The sequence below is a fragment of the Palaemon carinicauda genome, chromosome 1, assembly GCF_036898095.1.
Source record: "Palaemon carinicauda isolate YSFRI2023 chromosome 1, ASM3689809v2, whole genome shotgun sequence".
NCBI classification, from domain to species: Eukaryota; Metazoa; Arthropoda; class Malacostraca; order Decapoda; family Palaemonidae; genus Palaemon; species Palaemon carinicauda.
This window is the reverse complement of record NC_090725.1, coordinates 238590335-238608844: the sequence shown is the minus strand read 5'-3', so window position 1 is coordinate 238608844 and position 18510 is coordinate 238590335. Positions and strand designations below refer to the sequence as shown.

The 18510-nt window shown below is 34.7% G+C and overlaps 1 protein-coding gene across 1 annotated transcript; it reads right to left on the bottom strand.

Annotated features, from left to right (window-relative positions):
* Nucleotides 1–9072: 9072 nt before the first annotated feature.
* Nucleotides 9073–14199, bottom strand: LOC137644195 (uncharacterized). The gene is made up of 6 exons (XM_068377199.1): nucleotides 14086–14199; nucleotides 12826–13094; nucleotides 12343–12444; nucleotides 10679–10755; nucleotides 9893–10042; nucleotides 9073–9619 (listed from the first exon to the last, which is right to left on the bottom strand). The coding sequence occupies exons 2-6, from the start codon at nucleotides 13070–13072 to the stop codon at nucleotides 9539–9541; spliced, it is 657 nt and encodes a 218-aa protein (XP_068233300.1). The 5' UTR covers nucleotides 13073–13094; nucleotides 14086–14199; the 3' UTR covers nucleotides 9073–9538.
* Between the last annotated feature and the right edge of the window lie 4311 nt (nucleotides 14200–18510).

The window sequence follows — 18510 nt, the reverse complement described above, 5'->3', positions numbered from 1 at the left end:
TTTCAATTTACTTTACATAATTACTTATACATGAAGTAGACCTTCATGAGCAGGCCCATTCGACGTGTATTTTAGCAGAATAATTATGTTGAAAAGGAAAGTTCGCTTCTTTTATATAAGGATATTTTATTATTTTCTTCGTATTCATACATTGCATATGCATATGTTTTACTTTATGTAAGTATATAGTGTAAGCATGCATACTGTACATGCTTGTGGATGTGTGTCTATATGGGCGGAATAAGTGTATCATTATGAAGCGGAAATCGCATCTTGTCAAATACTCCGCTGTCGTGAGAATAATGTTGAAGAATCTAGAGATAATAATATATGATCACAATGAAAAGATCTCCATTGGGGAACTTTGGTGTTCTGCATTTGTCCTTGAGGGTTATGTCATCCTTTTGCTTTGGGATATTTACCTTTATTGCCTTTGGTTTGAGCAACATATGTGACTATATTTTTCATGGATCCATATTTTAAACGACCACTCGATGTGGTCAGCTGAACATGTAAGTTTCTGTGTCGGCATTTTTAACATGGTCTTCATTTGAGTACTGCCTTTTGGGCACTACAATACTGAATTGCCTTTGTAACATCCCTCTGTCCTATATCTGCACATTCTTTTTAAACATTTGTTATGCCTTTGTAGCTGAATGGTTCACGTAATGCATTTTGGGCATTACAACACTGAATTTTCTTTGTAACATCCCTATGTCCTATATCTGCACATTCTTTTTAAACATTTGTTATGCCTTCGTAGCTCAATGGTTCACGTAATGCATTTTGGGCATTACAACACTGAATTTTCTTTGTAACATCCCTATATCCTATATCTGCACCTTCTTTTTAAACATTTGTTTTGCCTCCGGAGCTGAATGGTTCACGCACCGCATTTTGGGCATTGCAATACTGAATTGTCTTTGTAACATTCCTCTGTCCTATATCTGCACCTTCTTTTTAAAAATTTGTTATGCCTTCGAAGCTGAATGGTTCACGCACCGCATTTTGGGCATTACAACACTGAATTTTCTTTGTAACATCCCTCTGTCCTATATCTGCACCTTCTTTTTAAAAATTTGTTTTGCATTTGGAGCTCAATGGTTCACGCACCGCATTTTGGGCATTACAATACTGAATTGTCTTTGTAACATCCCTCTGTCCTATATCTGCAAATACTTTTTGGATATTTGTTTTGCCTTCGTAGCTGAATGGTTCACACACTGCAGTTTGAGCATCACAGTACTGAATTGTTTTTGTAACATCCCTCTGTCCTATATCTGCACCCTCTTTTAGACATTTTTTTTGCCTTCGGAGCTGAATTGTTCACACACACTGCATTTTGGGCATCACAGTACTGAATTGTTTTTATAACATCCCTCTGTCCTATATCTGCACCTTCTTTTTAGACATTTGTTTTACCTTCGGAGCTGAATAGTTCATGCACCGCATTTTGGGCATTACAATACTGAATCGTTTTTGTAACATCCCTCTGTCCTATATCTGCCCCTTCTTGTAGACATTTGTTTTGCTTTCGGAGCTGAATAGTTCACGCACCGTATTTTGGGCATTACAGTACTGAATTGTCTTTATAACATAGCTCTTTCCTATACCTGCACCTTCTTTTTAGACATTTGTTTTACCTTCGGAGCTGAATAGTTCACACACTGCATTTTGGGCATTACAATTCTGAATTGTCTTTGTAACATTCCTATGTCCTATATCTGCACCTCCTTTATAAACATTTGTTTTGCCTTAGGAGCTGAATGGTTTACGCACTGCATTTTGGGCATCACAGTATTGAATTGTCTTTGTTACATCCCTCTATCCTATATCCACCATTTCCATTTAGACATTTGTTTTGCCTTAGTAGCTGAATGGTTCACACACCGCATTTTGGGCCTTACAATATTGAATTCTCTTTGTAACATCACTCCGTCCTATATCTGCACCTTCTTTTTAGACATTTCTTTTGCCTTCGGAGCTAAATGGTTCTCGCACTGCATTATGGGCATCACAGTACTGAATTGTCTTTGTAACATCCCTCTGTCCTATATATGCCACTTCCATTTAGACATTTGTTTTGCCATCGGAACTAAATGGTTCACGCACGGCATTTTGGGCAGTACAATACTGAATTGTCTTTGTAACATCCCTCTGTCCTATATCTGCCACATCCATTTAGACATTTGTTTTTACTTCAGAGCTGTATGGTTCACGCACCGCATTTTGGGCATTACAATACTGTATTGTATTGTAACATCCCTCTGTCCTATATCTGCACCTTCTTTTTAAACATCAGTTTTGCCTTCGGAGCTGAATGGTTCACGCACTGCAATTTGGGCATTGCAATATTGAATTGTCTTTTTAACATTCCTATGTCCTGTATCTGCACCTTCTTTTCAAACATTGTTTTGCCTTCGGAGCTTAATGGTTCACGCATCGCATTTTAGGCATTACAATACTTAATTGTCTTTGTAACATTCCTTTGTCCTATATCTGCACTTTCTTTTTAAACATCAGTTTTGCCTTCGGAGCTGAATGGTTCACGCACTGCAATTTGGGCATTGCAATATTGAATTGTCTTTTTAACATTCCTATGTCCTGTATCTGCACCTTCTTTTCAAACATTGTTTTGCCTTCGGAGCTTAATGGTTCACGCATCGCATTTTAGGCATTACAATACTTAATTGTCTTTTTAACATTCCTTTGTCCTATATCTGCACTTTCTTTTTAAACATTTGTTTTGCCTTCGGAGCGGAATGGTTCACGCACCGCATTTTGGGCATTGCAGTACTGAATTTTCTTTTTGACATCCCTATGTCCTATATCTGCACCTTCTTTTTAAACATTTGTTTTGCCTTCGAAACTGAATGGTTCACGCACCGCATTTCGGGCAATACAATTCTGAATTGTCTTTTTAACATTCCTGTGTTCTATATCTGCACCTTCTTTTTAAACATTTGTTTTGCCTTCGGAACTGAATGGTTCACTTACCGCATTTTGGGCATTACAATATTGAATTGTCTTTGTAACATCCTTATGTCCTATATCTGCACCTTCTTTTTAAACATTTGGTTTGCCTTTGGAGCTGAATGGTTCACACACCGCATTTTAGGCATTACAATACTGAATTGTCTTTGTAACATCCTTCTATCCTATATATGAAAATATTTTTTCGATGTTTTTTTTGCCTTCGAAGCTGAATGGTTCACGCACTACATTTTGGGCATTACAGTACTGAATTGTCTTTGTAACATCCCTCTGTCCTATATCTGCTCCTTCTTTTCAGACATTTTGTTTGCCTTCGAAGCCGAATGGTTCAATCACTGCAATTTGTGTATTGCAGTACTGAATTTCCTTTTATAACATCCCTCTTTCCTATATCTGTACCTTCTTTTTAGACCTTTTTTTTACCTTCGGAGCTGAATAGTTCACACACTGCATTTTGGGCATTACAATTCTGAATTGTCTTTGTAACATTCCTATGTCCTATATCTGCACCTCCTTTTTAAACATTTGTTTTGCCTTTGGAGCTGGATGGTTCACGTACCGAATTTTGGGCATTACAATACTGAATTTTCTTTGTAATATCCCTCTGTCTTATATGTGCACCTTCTTTTCAAACATTTGTTTTGCCTTCGAAGCTGAATGGTTCATGCACCGCATTTTGGCCATCACAGTACTGAATTGTCTTTGTTACATCTCTCTATCCTATATCTACCACTTCCATTTAGATATTTGTTTTGCCTTCGGAGCTGAATGGTTCATGCACCGCATTTTGGGCATTACGATACTGAATTGTCTTTGTAACGTCCCTCTGTCCTATATCTGCACCTTCTTTTTAGACATTTCTTTTGCCATCGGAACTAAATGGTTCACGCACGGCATTTTGGGCAGTACAATACTGAATTGTCTTTGTAACATCCCTCTGTCCTATATCTGCCACATCCATTTAGACATTTGTTTTGACTTCAGAGCTGTATGGTTCACGCACCGCATTTTGGGCATTGCAATATTGAATTGTCTTTTTAACATTCCTATGTCCTGTATCTGCACCTTCTTTTCAAACATTGTTTTGCCTTCGGAGCTTAATGGTTCACGCATCGCATTTTAGGCATTACAATACTTAATTGTCTTTGTAACATCCCTCTGTCCTATATCTGCACCTTCTTTTTAAACATCAGTTTTGCCTTCGGAGCTGAATGGTTCACGCACCGCAATTTGGGCATTGCAATATTGAATTGTCTTTTTAACATTCCTATGTCCTGTATCTGCACCTTCTTTTCAAACATTGTTTTGCCTTCGGAGCTTAATGGTTCACGCATCGCATTTTAGGCATTACAATACTTAATTGTCTTTGTAACATTCCTTTGTCCTATATCTGCACTTTCTTTTTAAACATTTGTTTTGCCTTCGGAGCGGAATGGTTCACGCACCGCATTTTGGGCATTGCAATTCTGAATTTTCTTTTTGACATCCCTATGTCCTATATCTGCACCTTCTTTTTAAACATTTGTTTTGCCTTCGAAACTGAATGGTTCACGCACCGCATGTCGGGCAATACAATTCTGAATTGTCTTTTTAATATCCCTGTGTTCTATATCTGCACCTTCTTTTTAAACATTTGTTTTGCCTTCGGAACTGAATGGTTCACTTACCGCATTTTGGGCATTCCAATATTGAATTGTCTTTGTAACATCATTATGTCCTATATCTGCACTTTCTTTTTAAACATTTGGTTTGCCTTTGGAGCTGAATGGTTCACACACCGCATTTTAGGCATTACAATACTGAATTGTCTTTGTAACATCCTTCTATCCTATATCTGCAAATATTTTTTCGATGTTTTTTTTGCCTTCGAAGCTGAATGGTTCACGCACTACATTTTGGGCATTACAGTACTGAATTGTCTTTGTAACATCCCTCTGTTCTATATATGCTCCTTCTTTTCAGACATTTTGTTTGCCTTCGAAGCCGAATGGTTCAATCACTGCAATTTGTGTATTACAGTACTGAATTGCCTTTTATAACATCCCTCTTTCCTATATCTGTACCTTCTTTTTAAACATTTTTTTTACCTTCGGAGCTGAATAGTTCACACACTACATTTTGGGCATTACAATTCTGAATTGTCTTTGTAACATTCCTATGTCCTCTATCTGCACCTCCTTTTCAAACATTTGTTTTGCCTTTGGAGCTGGATGGTTCACGTACCGAATTTTGGGGATTACAATACTGAATTTTCTTTGTAATATCCCTCTGTCTTATATGTGCACCTTCTTTTCAAACATTTGTTTTGCCTTCGAAGCTGAATGGTTCATGCACCGCATTTTGGCCATCACAGTACTGAATTATCTTTGTTACATCTCTCTATCCTATAACTACCACTTCCATTTAGATATTTGTTTTGCCTTCGGAGCTGAATGGTTCATGCACTGCATTTTGGGCATTACGATACTGAATTGTCTTTGTAACGTCCCTCTGTCCTATATCTGCACCTTCTTTTTAGACATTTGTTTTGCCTTCGGAGCTAAATGGTTCACGCACTGCATTTTGGGCATCACAGTACCGAATTGTCTTTGTAACATCCCTATGTCCTATATATGCCACTTCCATTTAAACATTAGTTTTGCCTTCAGAGCTGAATGGTTCCCGCACCGCATTTTGGGCATTACAATACTGAATTGTCTTTGTAACATCCCTCTGTCCTATATCTGCACCTTCTTTTTAAACATTAGTTTTGCCTTCGGAGCTGAATGGTTCAGGCACTGCAATATGTGCATTACAATATTGAATTGCCTTGTAACATCCCTATGTCCTGTATCTGCACCTTCTTTTCAAACATTTGTTTTGCCTTCGGAGCTGAATGTTTTATGCACCGCATTTTGGGCATTACAATACTGAATTGTCTTTGTAACATCCCTCTGTTCTATATCTGCACCTTCTTTTTAAACATTAGTTTTGCCTTCGGAGCTGAATGGTTCACGCACCGCCATTTGGGCATTACAATATTGAATTGTCTTTGTAACATCCCTATGTCCTGTATCTGCACCTTCTTTTCAAACATTGTTTTGCCTTCGGAGCTGAATGGTTCACTCACCGCATTTTAGGCATTACAATGCTTAATTGTCTTTGTAACATTCCTTTGTCCTATATCTGCACCTTCTTTTCAAACATTTGTTTTGCCTTCGGAGCTGAATGGTTCGCCCACCGCATTTTGGGCATTGCAATACTGAATTGTCTTTTTGACATCCCTATGTCCTATATCTGCACCTTCTTTTTAAACATTTGTTTTGCCTTCGAAACTGAATGGTTCACGCACCGCATTTAGGGCATTACAATACTGAATTGTCTTTTTAACATCCCTGTGTCCTATATCTGCACCTTCTTTTTAAACATTTGTTTTGCCTTCCGAGCTGAATGGTTCACTTACCGCATTTTGGGCATTACAATACTGAATTGTCCTTGTAACATCCCTATGTCCTATATCTGTACCTTCTTTTTAAACATTTGGTTTGTCTTTGGAGATGAATGGTTCACGCACCGCATTTTGGGCATTACAATACTGAATTGTCTTTGTAACATCCTTCTGTCCTATATCTGCTCCTTCTTTTCAGACATTATGTTTGCCTTCGAAGCCGAATGGTTCAATCACTGCAATTTGGGTATTACAGTACTGAATTGTCTTTTATAACATCTCTCTTTCCTATATCTGTACCTGCTTTCTAGACATTTGTTTTACCTTCGGAGCTGAATAGTTCACACACTGCATTTTGGGCATTACAATTCTGAATTGTTTTCGTAACATTCCTATGTCCTATATCTGCACCTCCTTTTTAAACATTTGTTTTGCCTTTGGAGCTGGATGGTTCATGCACCGAATTTAGGGCATTACAATACTGAATTTTCTGTGTAATATCCCTCTGTCCTATATGTGCATATTCTTTTCAAACATTTGTTTTGCCTTTGGAGCTGAATTGTTCATGCACCGCATTTTGGGCATTACAATACTGAATTGTCTTTGTAACATCCCTCTGTCCTATATCTGCACCTTCTTTTTAGGCATTTGTTTTGCCTTCAAAGCTAAATGGTTCACGCACTGCATTTTGGGCATCACTGTACTGACTTGTCTTAGTAACATCCCTCTGTCCTTTATCTGCCACATCCATTTAGCCATTTGTTTTACCTTCGGAGTTGAATGGTTCACGCACCGCATTTTGGGCATTACAATACTGAATTGTCTTTGTAACATCCCTCTGTCCTATATCTGCACCTTCTTTTTAAACATTAGTTTTGCCTTCGGAGCTGAATGGTTCACTCACCGCAATATGGGCATTACGATATTGAATTGTCTTTGTAACATCCCTATGTCCTGTATTTGCACTTTCTTTTCAAACCTTTGTTTTGCCTTTGGAGCTGAATGGTTCACGCACTGCATTTTAGGCATTACAATACTTAGTTGTCTTTGTAACATCCCTATGTCCTATATCTGCACCTTCTTTTTAAACATTTGTTTTGCCTTCAGAGCTGAATGGTTCATGCACTGCATTTTGGGCATTGCAATACTGAATTGTCTTTTTAACACCCCTATGTCCTATATCTGCACATTCTTTTTAAACATTTGTTTTGCCTTCGAAACTGAATGGAGATGGAATTGATGCAAAAATGTGTAGCGTCATCTTCATATGGAACAAGCTTATTTTCTAGGCCAAACCACATGTCCTGTGTATATATTGTGAAAAGTAAAATAGCTCTAGAACATTACCCTGAGGAACACCAGAGTTCATGCTGAATAGTTCTTCTCTTCTTTGATGTGAAGGATTTTGTTTCGGACAAGTTAGTATGGGAACATGATAGCGATCTACCGACAACCTCTCCGATTCTTATATGAGTAGATCTGGAGCAATCCTCTTAGCAGTGTCATCAGCTTTCATGTAAACTACAGTAATTGTTCCATGGGTGATGCATCTGCCATACACGGTGTCCTCCGCAAACTCAGTATTGTCAGCAGCAAATGGAACAAATGCACCTCTCCTTAGAAAGGGAGGCACACACAACACTTAAAACAGCATCAGCAATAGATGTCTCTAAGGCCATGGAACAGTTGTACGAAATAAAGTAATCTTGAACCAACATAATTATAACAGAAAATAAAATACTTTAATTTTTCCCTCTCGAACTGGAGAATAAATGAAACAGTCTTCTAAAAACTGGCTTATCTCCAGTTGTAGGGAAGCCGTTGTAACAACAGCTAAGGTGATAAGTAACTTATTCCATGAATAACTTCAAACTGTTATTTAGTAATACAGATCACATTCACATCACGTTTATATCAGTTTGCAAACTAATGTCAAGTACAAAATCCAATTGTAGCATTTGAAGAGTCATCAGAAGAAATTCTTACAATGGCAAAAAGATAAATCTTGTCTTTTTGAACTATCAATTATTTCAGAAATTACTTCTTTTGCCCAGACGTACGAATTTTATCCAACCGAAAAATTAGATAAACGGCATAAAATGAGATGTACAGTAAGGCATCTTCTTGTAACTCCTGTGAATATTAAGGATGAAGCTTAGTTTCACTGGCTTGCCTTTTAAATTTATAGAGATCTATATCTAATTGGTTTTTAATAGTGTCTTCAATTCTGTAAATGTTTTTTCTTTTTTACACCGGATTAGCTGAAGCTGCAATTATACAGCATCTTTACGTGCAACTTCTCTGAAAAAAATCTCATGTGCTGCATTGCTTATGCAAATAGAGTACTGTAAGTTTATGCGTGAATACGTAGAACAAACGAATTATGGGTAAAATATTTGAAGAGCTTAAAAAGTTTCTCGTTTGTGGTCATTTGTCGCTTTCTACTTCAATTTTTCTTGTTAGTTTGCAACATCTGTTTATTATTATTGTGGAAAAAATAATTTTACCCTTTGTTCTAAAATTCTTTTTGTTGGAAGGATAACATTTGAATAGTAGCAGACACTATAAATTACGCTTTATGATTTTTTCTCATGGGAATACAAAAAAAAAGCCTGTTTTTAATTACTACATTTTATTGCTTATTTTACCACTGAAAAGGTATGTGGGGAATCACAGATAAAGCTTGCATGCACAGAAATCACAAAACATTGTGAGGTATGCTAGTATATTTTTTTTTTCAGAACAATCAAGGTTATTACATGTTATCAGAAGCTTTCAAAATTTTCAAACAAAGCAAGTTAGAGGAATATAGAAACTTTCATTTATTTCAAACTATGGAAATTATTATTTGATTCCTGTATCTACAATAAATTGTGCCAAAAATTAGTTTTATATTAGTGTTCTCACTTTATCTAAAGAAAGTGGGTGACTTACAAAATGTTGTTTATAGAACCACCAATTTCAATCCTGGATGATTGCAGATCGTACTCGGTGCAATTTCAATAATCCTCTGTCATCTTGACATCCAACTGTTTTCGTGTTTAGTCAGCAACTGGTGATTGTCGCTGTAGCGATTCAGATGATAACGCTTGTTGTCTTGTACTTTTGTGTTTTCTTTTACATGTCCTTGCTGGAACTGAACATGCTGCTGACGCAGGTATTCATGACGCATTCGAAGAATTTCATGTGGTCGAACAGCTGCGGGCATTGTAGATTTGTTGTTAGTTATTTATCAAAGACGAATTTCATTTATTAATGAATATATATTATATAATTATTTACTACGAAAGTGTAAATAATAGCCCAGAATACTTCTGCAATTATGCTTTGTGGTTACCAAAAACTACAAATTACTTTTTATCTGTTGAAACAGTGTAATTAGTAAAACTCACTGTGCAGAATCCATCATGCGTCGTGCTTATTACAGTATCCCCAATGTTTGCTGTACATAATATGGAAGCTCATACTTACGCAGGCATTTTCGTCTGGCAGCTTGCAGCCTTCGCCTACAACTGCACTCTTGATGCTGTCAATTGTTTCAGGGGTTAAATCTTCACTTGCGTCCAGTCTCATCTCAACAAAGGATTTGACATTAGCGTTCATGTCTTCTGGGTCATAAGTCTAGAGGAAAGAATGAAGTAGTGAATATACAGTAACCAAATTACAGAAATAAAGATAACAACATGAAATTATAATTATATTAGTAATTAAAAAAAATCTTCTATAGTATTTCGCATATTTTATGTTATTACTTATGGAAGTTAGTCAATTGGAATTAATATAACCTGTACATAGTTATACAAAAAGAAATATTTGAGTGATTATTCCTTCATCTATCATAAGTTTATTCGCTCTCTCTCTCTCTCTCTCTCTCTCTCTCTCTCTCTCTCTCTCTCTCTCTCTCTCTCTCTCTCTCCAAACATATTTATTTTTTTAGATAACGACCAAAGGCTGTGATTTCAATATGCATTAAATGGATGTTAGGTAAAATTTTAAAGAATCGTCTCTAAGGAAAGTACTTATTTCGTGTTGGGCTTCATTAGAAACATAAGAAAGTATTCTGTAAATATCGATATGCAAATTGAAATTTTTTTTAGATAATTCACCAGACAAATGTATGAGTAAACACATTGAGAATTGGTGATCAAGGTGTTCTTCTTTAACTATGAGAAACGCCTTTAAGGCTTTGCATCTAAATCACTGATTTTCTTTAATCTTGAATTCTAACCTTGTGAGAAAATAAAGAAAATAACTTACTAAATCCATGGATGTCATCACGCATTCCCTCATCGTTTCTCTTGGATTTTGGCCGTTGAAGAAACCGGAAAGAGCATCTGAAAATGAAATGAATTGATAAAAATCAGAAATCTTGATTTCATTCGGCTGCCTTTGAAGTTTTAGTGGAGCTATCATCATCCGGGATCTTAATAATGGTCATTAAAATTTTCAAGCGAGAAAATCTTCAAGTAATGACACTTTAAACTATAATTTCAATCTATGTTCAAACAATTTCAGTTGAAACAAATTCCGTTATATTTCTCCTAATGTAATAAACTTGTTTCTTAGTAGAAAAAATCTATTTATTAATAATTTTGAGGTTAGAAAATTACAAGATGCATACACACACACACACACACATATATATATATATATATATATATATATATATATATATATATATATATATATATATATATGTATATATATATGTGTGTATGTATGTATATATGTATATATGTGTATATATACAATACACACACATATTGTGTATATTTGTGTATTCATATATATATATATATATATATGTGTGTGTTCGTGTGTGTGTGTGTATGTATAGAAGAGAGATATACTGTACCATATAATAGGTGTTTGTTTGTACACATACACTCTCACATATATAAATGTATATGTATTTTCATATGTATATATGTATATTCATATATTCATATATATATATATATATATATATATATATATATATATATATATTAGATAGATATACCATATATCAAGTGTTTGTATACAGACACACATATATTATTATGTTATTATTATTATAAACTGTTAAGCTACAACCCTAGTTGGAAAAGCAGGGTGCTATGAGCCCAGGGGCCTCAGCAGGGAAAATAGCCCATTGACGAAAGGAAACAAGGGAATCTAAAATATTTTAAGAAGAGTAACAACATTAAGATAAATATTTCCTATATATATATATATATATATATATATATATATATATATATATATATATATATATAAGAGAGATATACTGTACCATATAGTAAGTGTTTGTATGCACACACACTCACACATATATATATATTTTCATATGTATATATGCATATTTATATATTCATATATGTATACATTTTATATATATATATAATATATATATATATATATATGTATATATAAGATAGATATACCATATATTAAGTGTTTGTATATACACATACACACGCACACACACACACACACACATATATATATATACACCATATATTACGTGTTTGTATGCACACACAAAGATATATATATATATATATATATATATATATATATATATATATATATATATATATATATATTAGCGGGAAGAATTTTTGGACCGACTCCTTTTAAGCAGAAAATTAGAAAATGTCGTATGTTGGTATAGACGTGATTGTGTGCGTGTCTCCTCTATAGGCTTCATTATTTCACATTATCCCTTTATGTTGTATAATTAAAGCATGTCTACTTCTGAAAAAATTCTTGAGAATATATTTAATAGTTTTATTGCTAGAAGAGGTTAGCTTGAAACCCGGTTGTGTGTGTTTATATGTGTTTCAACATAGTAGGTTTTACGTATATTTCAGGGCAATGTCATGGCCGTAATTAGAGGTATAGGAAAGAATAAAAGTGCAAGATTAACATGAACTTACTGGGAATACAGGATTTGTGCAGGTCGCACATTTCTTCTGGGATTAAGGTGCTGATGCATTTAGGTGCATCCATCTCACAGTTACTGTAGCCGCAACGAGACACTGGAAAATCAAAAGCGAAGTGTGATCATGGGTTATACAATGCCGTATTTTGACTCTTATGAGCATACATAAGTTTTATTCGTTATTAATGCCTTGATCATTATTATATCATTCAAGAGAAGTATTTAAATGAGTCACACAAGCTTCCTCAAGATAACGTACCCCAGAGAGAGTAGTTGAAGATTCTTTTGTCGAAACAAGTAATAATTTTGAATGATCAGTATTTGGAGACAATCGCATAAGTTTGTCATTTCCATGTAAAAATTAAGTTATTATTAGGGGGAAAAAATTTGCAAATGATTCATTGGCATATTGACTGAATGTCAATAAGTAAATTAAATCCCAAATTGAAATAACACTGTAAAGGAATTTCCTACTTACTATACACTTTGAGTGCTATGTCAGTGGCATTGACATAAGGGAGTTTGTCAACGATGATCTTGCTAACACCGGAGAACATTTTGACAACCTTTTGGACGGGAAAGCTTACGTCATCGTTTCCCTCTAAATAGTCCTTCACCGACGTGTAGAGCTCCCTGGCGACGGTCTTGGGGGATTCTGCCTCGTCCTGGGCGTTGGTCGAGGCGATGGCCAAGACCGCCAGCAGTCCAACGATGAAGAGCTTCATTTTTCTTTGCAGTTGATGATTCCTGACATATAGAATTAGTGGTAATTGATGTGACACTCAACAGGCGTCATCATGAATTGTCATTGCAGCTATTTATCATTTATTATTATTATTACTTGCTAAGTTACAATCCTAGTTGGAAAAGCAGGATGCTAAAGCCCAAGGGCCCTAATAGGGAAAATAGCTCAGTGAGGAAAGAAAAAAAGGATAAATAAAATATTTTAAGAACAGCAACAACATCGAAATGAATATTTCCTATATAAACTATAAATTCCTTAACAAAATAAGAAAAAGAGAAGCCATATAGAATAGTGTGCCTTAATGTACCCTCAAGCAAGTAGGTAGGTTGTATCGAAGTATCTAATTTGGATATTTTATTCTGTTATAAAATTTCTCAATGAAAGGAAAGGATATTGATATTTCCTGAATAACTAATCGGTACACTACAAGGTGTATATCTCGATCAACAACAGGGTTTGATCATATAGAATTAGAAAGATAGCTAATAAACAGTTCAAATAATACGGAACCCAAACATTTACTTCCAAGCAGAATATTCCAAATGACCAAGAAACTAAACGAGTTTCTCTTCTTTAGTGACAGTCTTTTTCTTTTCCCTATGTGATACATTTATAAAGGTAACGTATACTGAAAGTTCCAACAGTAGAATGGATTTTTTTAGTTGAATTGGGCCGAAATTTGTATTGGCTTCATGAATTTGAGAGCGAATTACAATGCTGATACTGAAGACTAAATTACATAGCTGACTCAAGTATGGATAAATTCCCAAAATGACCTTTTAAAATATAACCACAGATTTACTGAAAATTCAATTGTTGCTGATCAAATATTGCATCTCATTATTAATTTTTCCTTTAAGTACGATTGAATTCCCCTGTTGAGTATTTTGTTTCAAATTAAATTTCCCTGTAGAGATAGTCCCAATGGATTTTGAATGGAAGATAGCAGAGGATAAAAAGTTACTGTAAGTAAATGTGTTTTGAATCTCTTACCAAAGGAGGTTAGTAGATCTTAGGAGACACTTGGTCTTGTCTTGTCCTGTCAGGAGTGGATGTCCTGTGTTTTGAGTCCTAGGCTTTTATACCAGTAAAACTGGGCCACGATTGACTCCCGGATCCCTATAATTCGTGGTAAGGTTTGTAGGTAGTGAATATAAGTGTCATCCTAGCGAATCAAGGCTCTTCTTTAAGGATCAAATTGACTGTACTTCCTTTTTGAAGGACACTGCATCATTCGTTTTTTGTAAATAGACCAATACAGACACACAGTCACATGCATATATCTATCTATTTATCTATATACCTATCTATATATATATATATATATATATATATATATATATATATATATATATATATATATATGTATATATTTATGTGTGTAGATTTATATATATATATATATATATATATATATATATATATATATATATATATATATATATCCCTCCTGAATGGGGATGCCTTAACGTAGTGAAAGGGTTTGTGTATCGCTATGATCAGTAAAGCTGTACTAGTCAGGAGTCAGGGTCACCCATACTAGGCTGGTGTGTTGTAAGCGATCAGACAAAAATCTCCCACCATCACCAATTTTCACTGGTGATGAAAATTGTCCAAACTTCAAACAGGAATCAACATGTCTGAGGTCTATGTCCTATATTATAGTGGACTAAAACGGCTGCATTTGTTATATATATATATATATATATATATATATATATATACATACATATATATATATATATATATATATATATGTATGTATGTATATATATATGTATCTATATATATGCTTGTATTTATGTATGTGTATATATATGTATATATATATACACTGTATATTTGTATATATGTATATATATATGTGTGTGTGTGTGTGTACGCGTAAATATGTTTCTCATTGAAGTGATAATACTCAGAGAGAAGACGAGAAAATGGTTACTGGACCATTCATATTTCAAATTCTATATGGTGTATGAACCCGTTTTACAGAAACCTTCCATAATCTTGAACACTTTATAAACCTACAAAGGAGGCTCACGAGTAGCAGGTTGAACCCTTTATTCACTAATATTTACTTATGGCTTTTACATCTGCAATGAAATTTGTACCTTCAACCGTCGAATGTGCGATCTTGTGGTTGAATCTTTCATAATACTTCTCCTGAACTTCTTCCATTTCGAACCCACTAGTCTTATTTCTGGTCACAGCTTTATGTAAAACTTCTTCCCCTAAACAAAATGCGTTTTATAATGACTTTTACCTCTTCTTGGTAGCAATATATCTCTAGTTCCTCTCCTTCCAACCATTAAACACATCATTACCTTCTCCCATTCTCTTTATAATGACGCATTTTCAAAAAAAACTTTTCTCCATTCCGTTTTGTCTCCCTCAAGTATCGTAATGAATCACATAATACAAATAAATTCATTTCGAACTTCTTTCGTACAATAGGGTTATCCCATCGGTTTTCATTTCCTCATGCTCCCCAAATGTACCTGCCTCGTGTCGCTTAAAAAAGAAAATGTCCACACAGCTTTCACGTCCAGATTCGTGCTATTAGAGCATATATATATATATATATATATATATATATATATATATATATATATATATATATATATATATATATATATATATATATGTATATATATATATGCATACATATGTGTGTTTGTATATGTATGTGTATTCATGGATTCGTACACATAACAGTTTCCCCAAAATAATTAATATTCACCATATAGCTTTCAATATTATTCTAGGATAAAGTTGATAGCCCGACGCCTTACCTTTTGATTTTCAATAGCTCCATGTATAGTACCACTTGTTTTGACTTTTCTAGGTGGTGACCAAACCCAGCGTTGCTTTCTTTTAAAGATAAGAAACCTTTTTTTATTTTCATTTGGATAACCAGGGTATTACATAAGCAATGAGAGACTTCTATTGGCAGAATATTCCTCTCCCTTAATATGAAAGGAATGGCGGTGGATGGAAATATCTGTCTCAACTGCATGGATTTCTTATAGGCTTCTATTAAGTGACAGAAAGCACATGGTATGTCACGAACATCATTCAAATATGATTCTTTTTACGGGATAATGGTGGGTATCAAAATTAAGAAAACAAGGACAAAAGTTATCTTACTTCTTAGAAAGAAACAGAACCTTGCAGGATAATGTAAATGGAGGTCGGCATCCTGCGGAAACGATAGGTAGGAGAAATGGCGTAAATATATTTTTCTTAGTAATTTAGATGAGTCGCACTGTTTTATTTTCACTTCCTACGAGTATGTAAATTCCCAAAATTGAATTACATATGTAATTGTCATATATATAAATGAAATACCTCATCCCTTTTTTCCAAAGAGGAAGAATAATTTAGGATACATTAAAACTATAAATTCTTATGTCGTATTTGGATTTTCAATTTACTTTACATAATTACTGATACATGAGTCAGACCTTCTTCATGAGCAGGCCCATTCGAAGTGTATTTTAGCAGAATAATTATGTTGAAAAGGAAAGGTCGCTCCTTTTATATAACGATATTTTATTATTTTCTTGGTATTCATATATTGCATATGCATATGTTTTACTTTATGTAAGTATATAGTGTAAGCATGCATACTGTACATGCCTGTGGATGTGTCTATATGGGCGGAATAAAAGTATCATTATGAAGCGGAAATTGCATTTTGTCAAATACTCCGCTGTCGTGAGAATAATGTTGAAGAATCTAGAGATAATAGTATATGATCAAAATGAAAAGATCTCCATTGGGGAACTTTGGTGTTCTGCATTTGTCCTTGAGGATTATGTCATCCTTTTGTTTTGGGATATCTACCTTTATAGAGTCCTTTCAATGACGTCACTGGGAATCGCTGGAGGCCATGCTGGAGGACATACAAAGCAAAACCATGGCGGCTGCTACAGCGAATATGGACAATGAGAGCGACTTTGTCCAACAATTGTCGGGTGATGATAAACGTTTTTACAAGCAGAAACTAGATCTAATTGATGGCCTAGATCCATACCAGATGCAGAATTCATTCGGTCAAAATATTGAGGATTTTCCCAGTATTTCATACATTGATATGGTGAACTACTTGTTTTCCCTTAAATGCTTTCAAGTCCAAAATTAGATAAACACTGGGCCAATGAAGAGAGTATTTATGATTATAAAGCTAATATTAATCATTTAGCCTAACCTTGTGTATTATAATTTTTGATTGTCAAAATGTATGTAAAAGTTTTGCATTATAATGTCAAATCTTTTATCAGTTCATGCCTAACCATTGTGTTTGTGTTTGGTTACAAATGCTATAATTTCTTATATACATATAAACATATGATGGAAAAACTCTATTGTAATGCTCCTTGATGATCGTTTTGCCTCCTTGCAATTAAATGTGCAAGTTTAATTATTTTTTCGATGTTTCATATATAAGCTGAAGACCCCTCCGGGTTAAACCAGCTTTCAGATATTATTATTATTATTATTATTTATAATCAATGTTTATTCATCACATAGCCTGTATGTCTGCACAATTTAATACACAAATTAAAATAAATATAAATATACACTTAATTATATATAGGCATGAGCACCTTGACGAAATAGTGACCTAGGCAAGTAGCCTTTGTTAATATAGCCAATATGGGCGCTTTTAATTTTTGTTTTGAAAATCTGAGATGCCCCTTTTGATGTTTAAAAATTGAGATGCCCCCTCCCCCACACACACTACACAGTGAACTGACGATGATACTTGTGAAGTCACCCATGCGATCGGATATAGCATGTTTACACAGGAATAATGATACTTTTAGGGCCTAGCCGAGACTGGCCTGATATGAAATGATCAGAACAGATACGTGCGTAGGGTAGTGAGAATTCACGTAGATCAGCCCGTGATATTCTGGTCAACCACAAGTCACGTCTGCGCTTGGATAATTCTTCTGTATCTTTGTCCTGATTCTGAATAACTGCCGGTATGAGTAGAAACTCTTTGTCATCTCTTTGTCCTCGATTCCCACAGCCAACAATAGCGCAAAAACTGGGCATTGTGTGAGTGTGAATGTGATGAGATGGCTAACTATTCAACAGTTCAACCACAGCTATTCACTGAACGCATCTTTGTTTGTCCTCCAAGATGGCGGACCGGAAGTTTGATGACGTATAATGAAAGGACTCTATTGCCTATGGTTTGAGCAACATGTGTGACTATATTTTTTTATGGATCCATATTTTAAACGACCACTCGATGTGGTCAACTGAACATGTAAGTTTCTGTGTCGGCATTTTTAACATGGTCTTCATTTGAGTACTGCATTTTGGGCACTACAATACTGAATTGCCTTTGTAACATCCCTCTGTCCTATATCTGCACCTTCTTTTTAAACATCTATTATGCCTTCA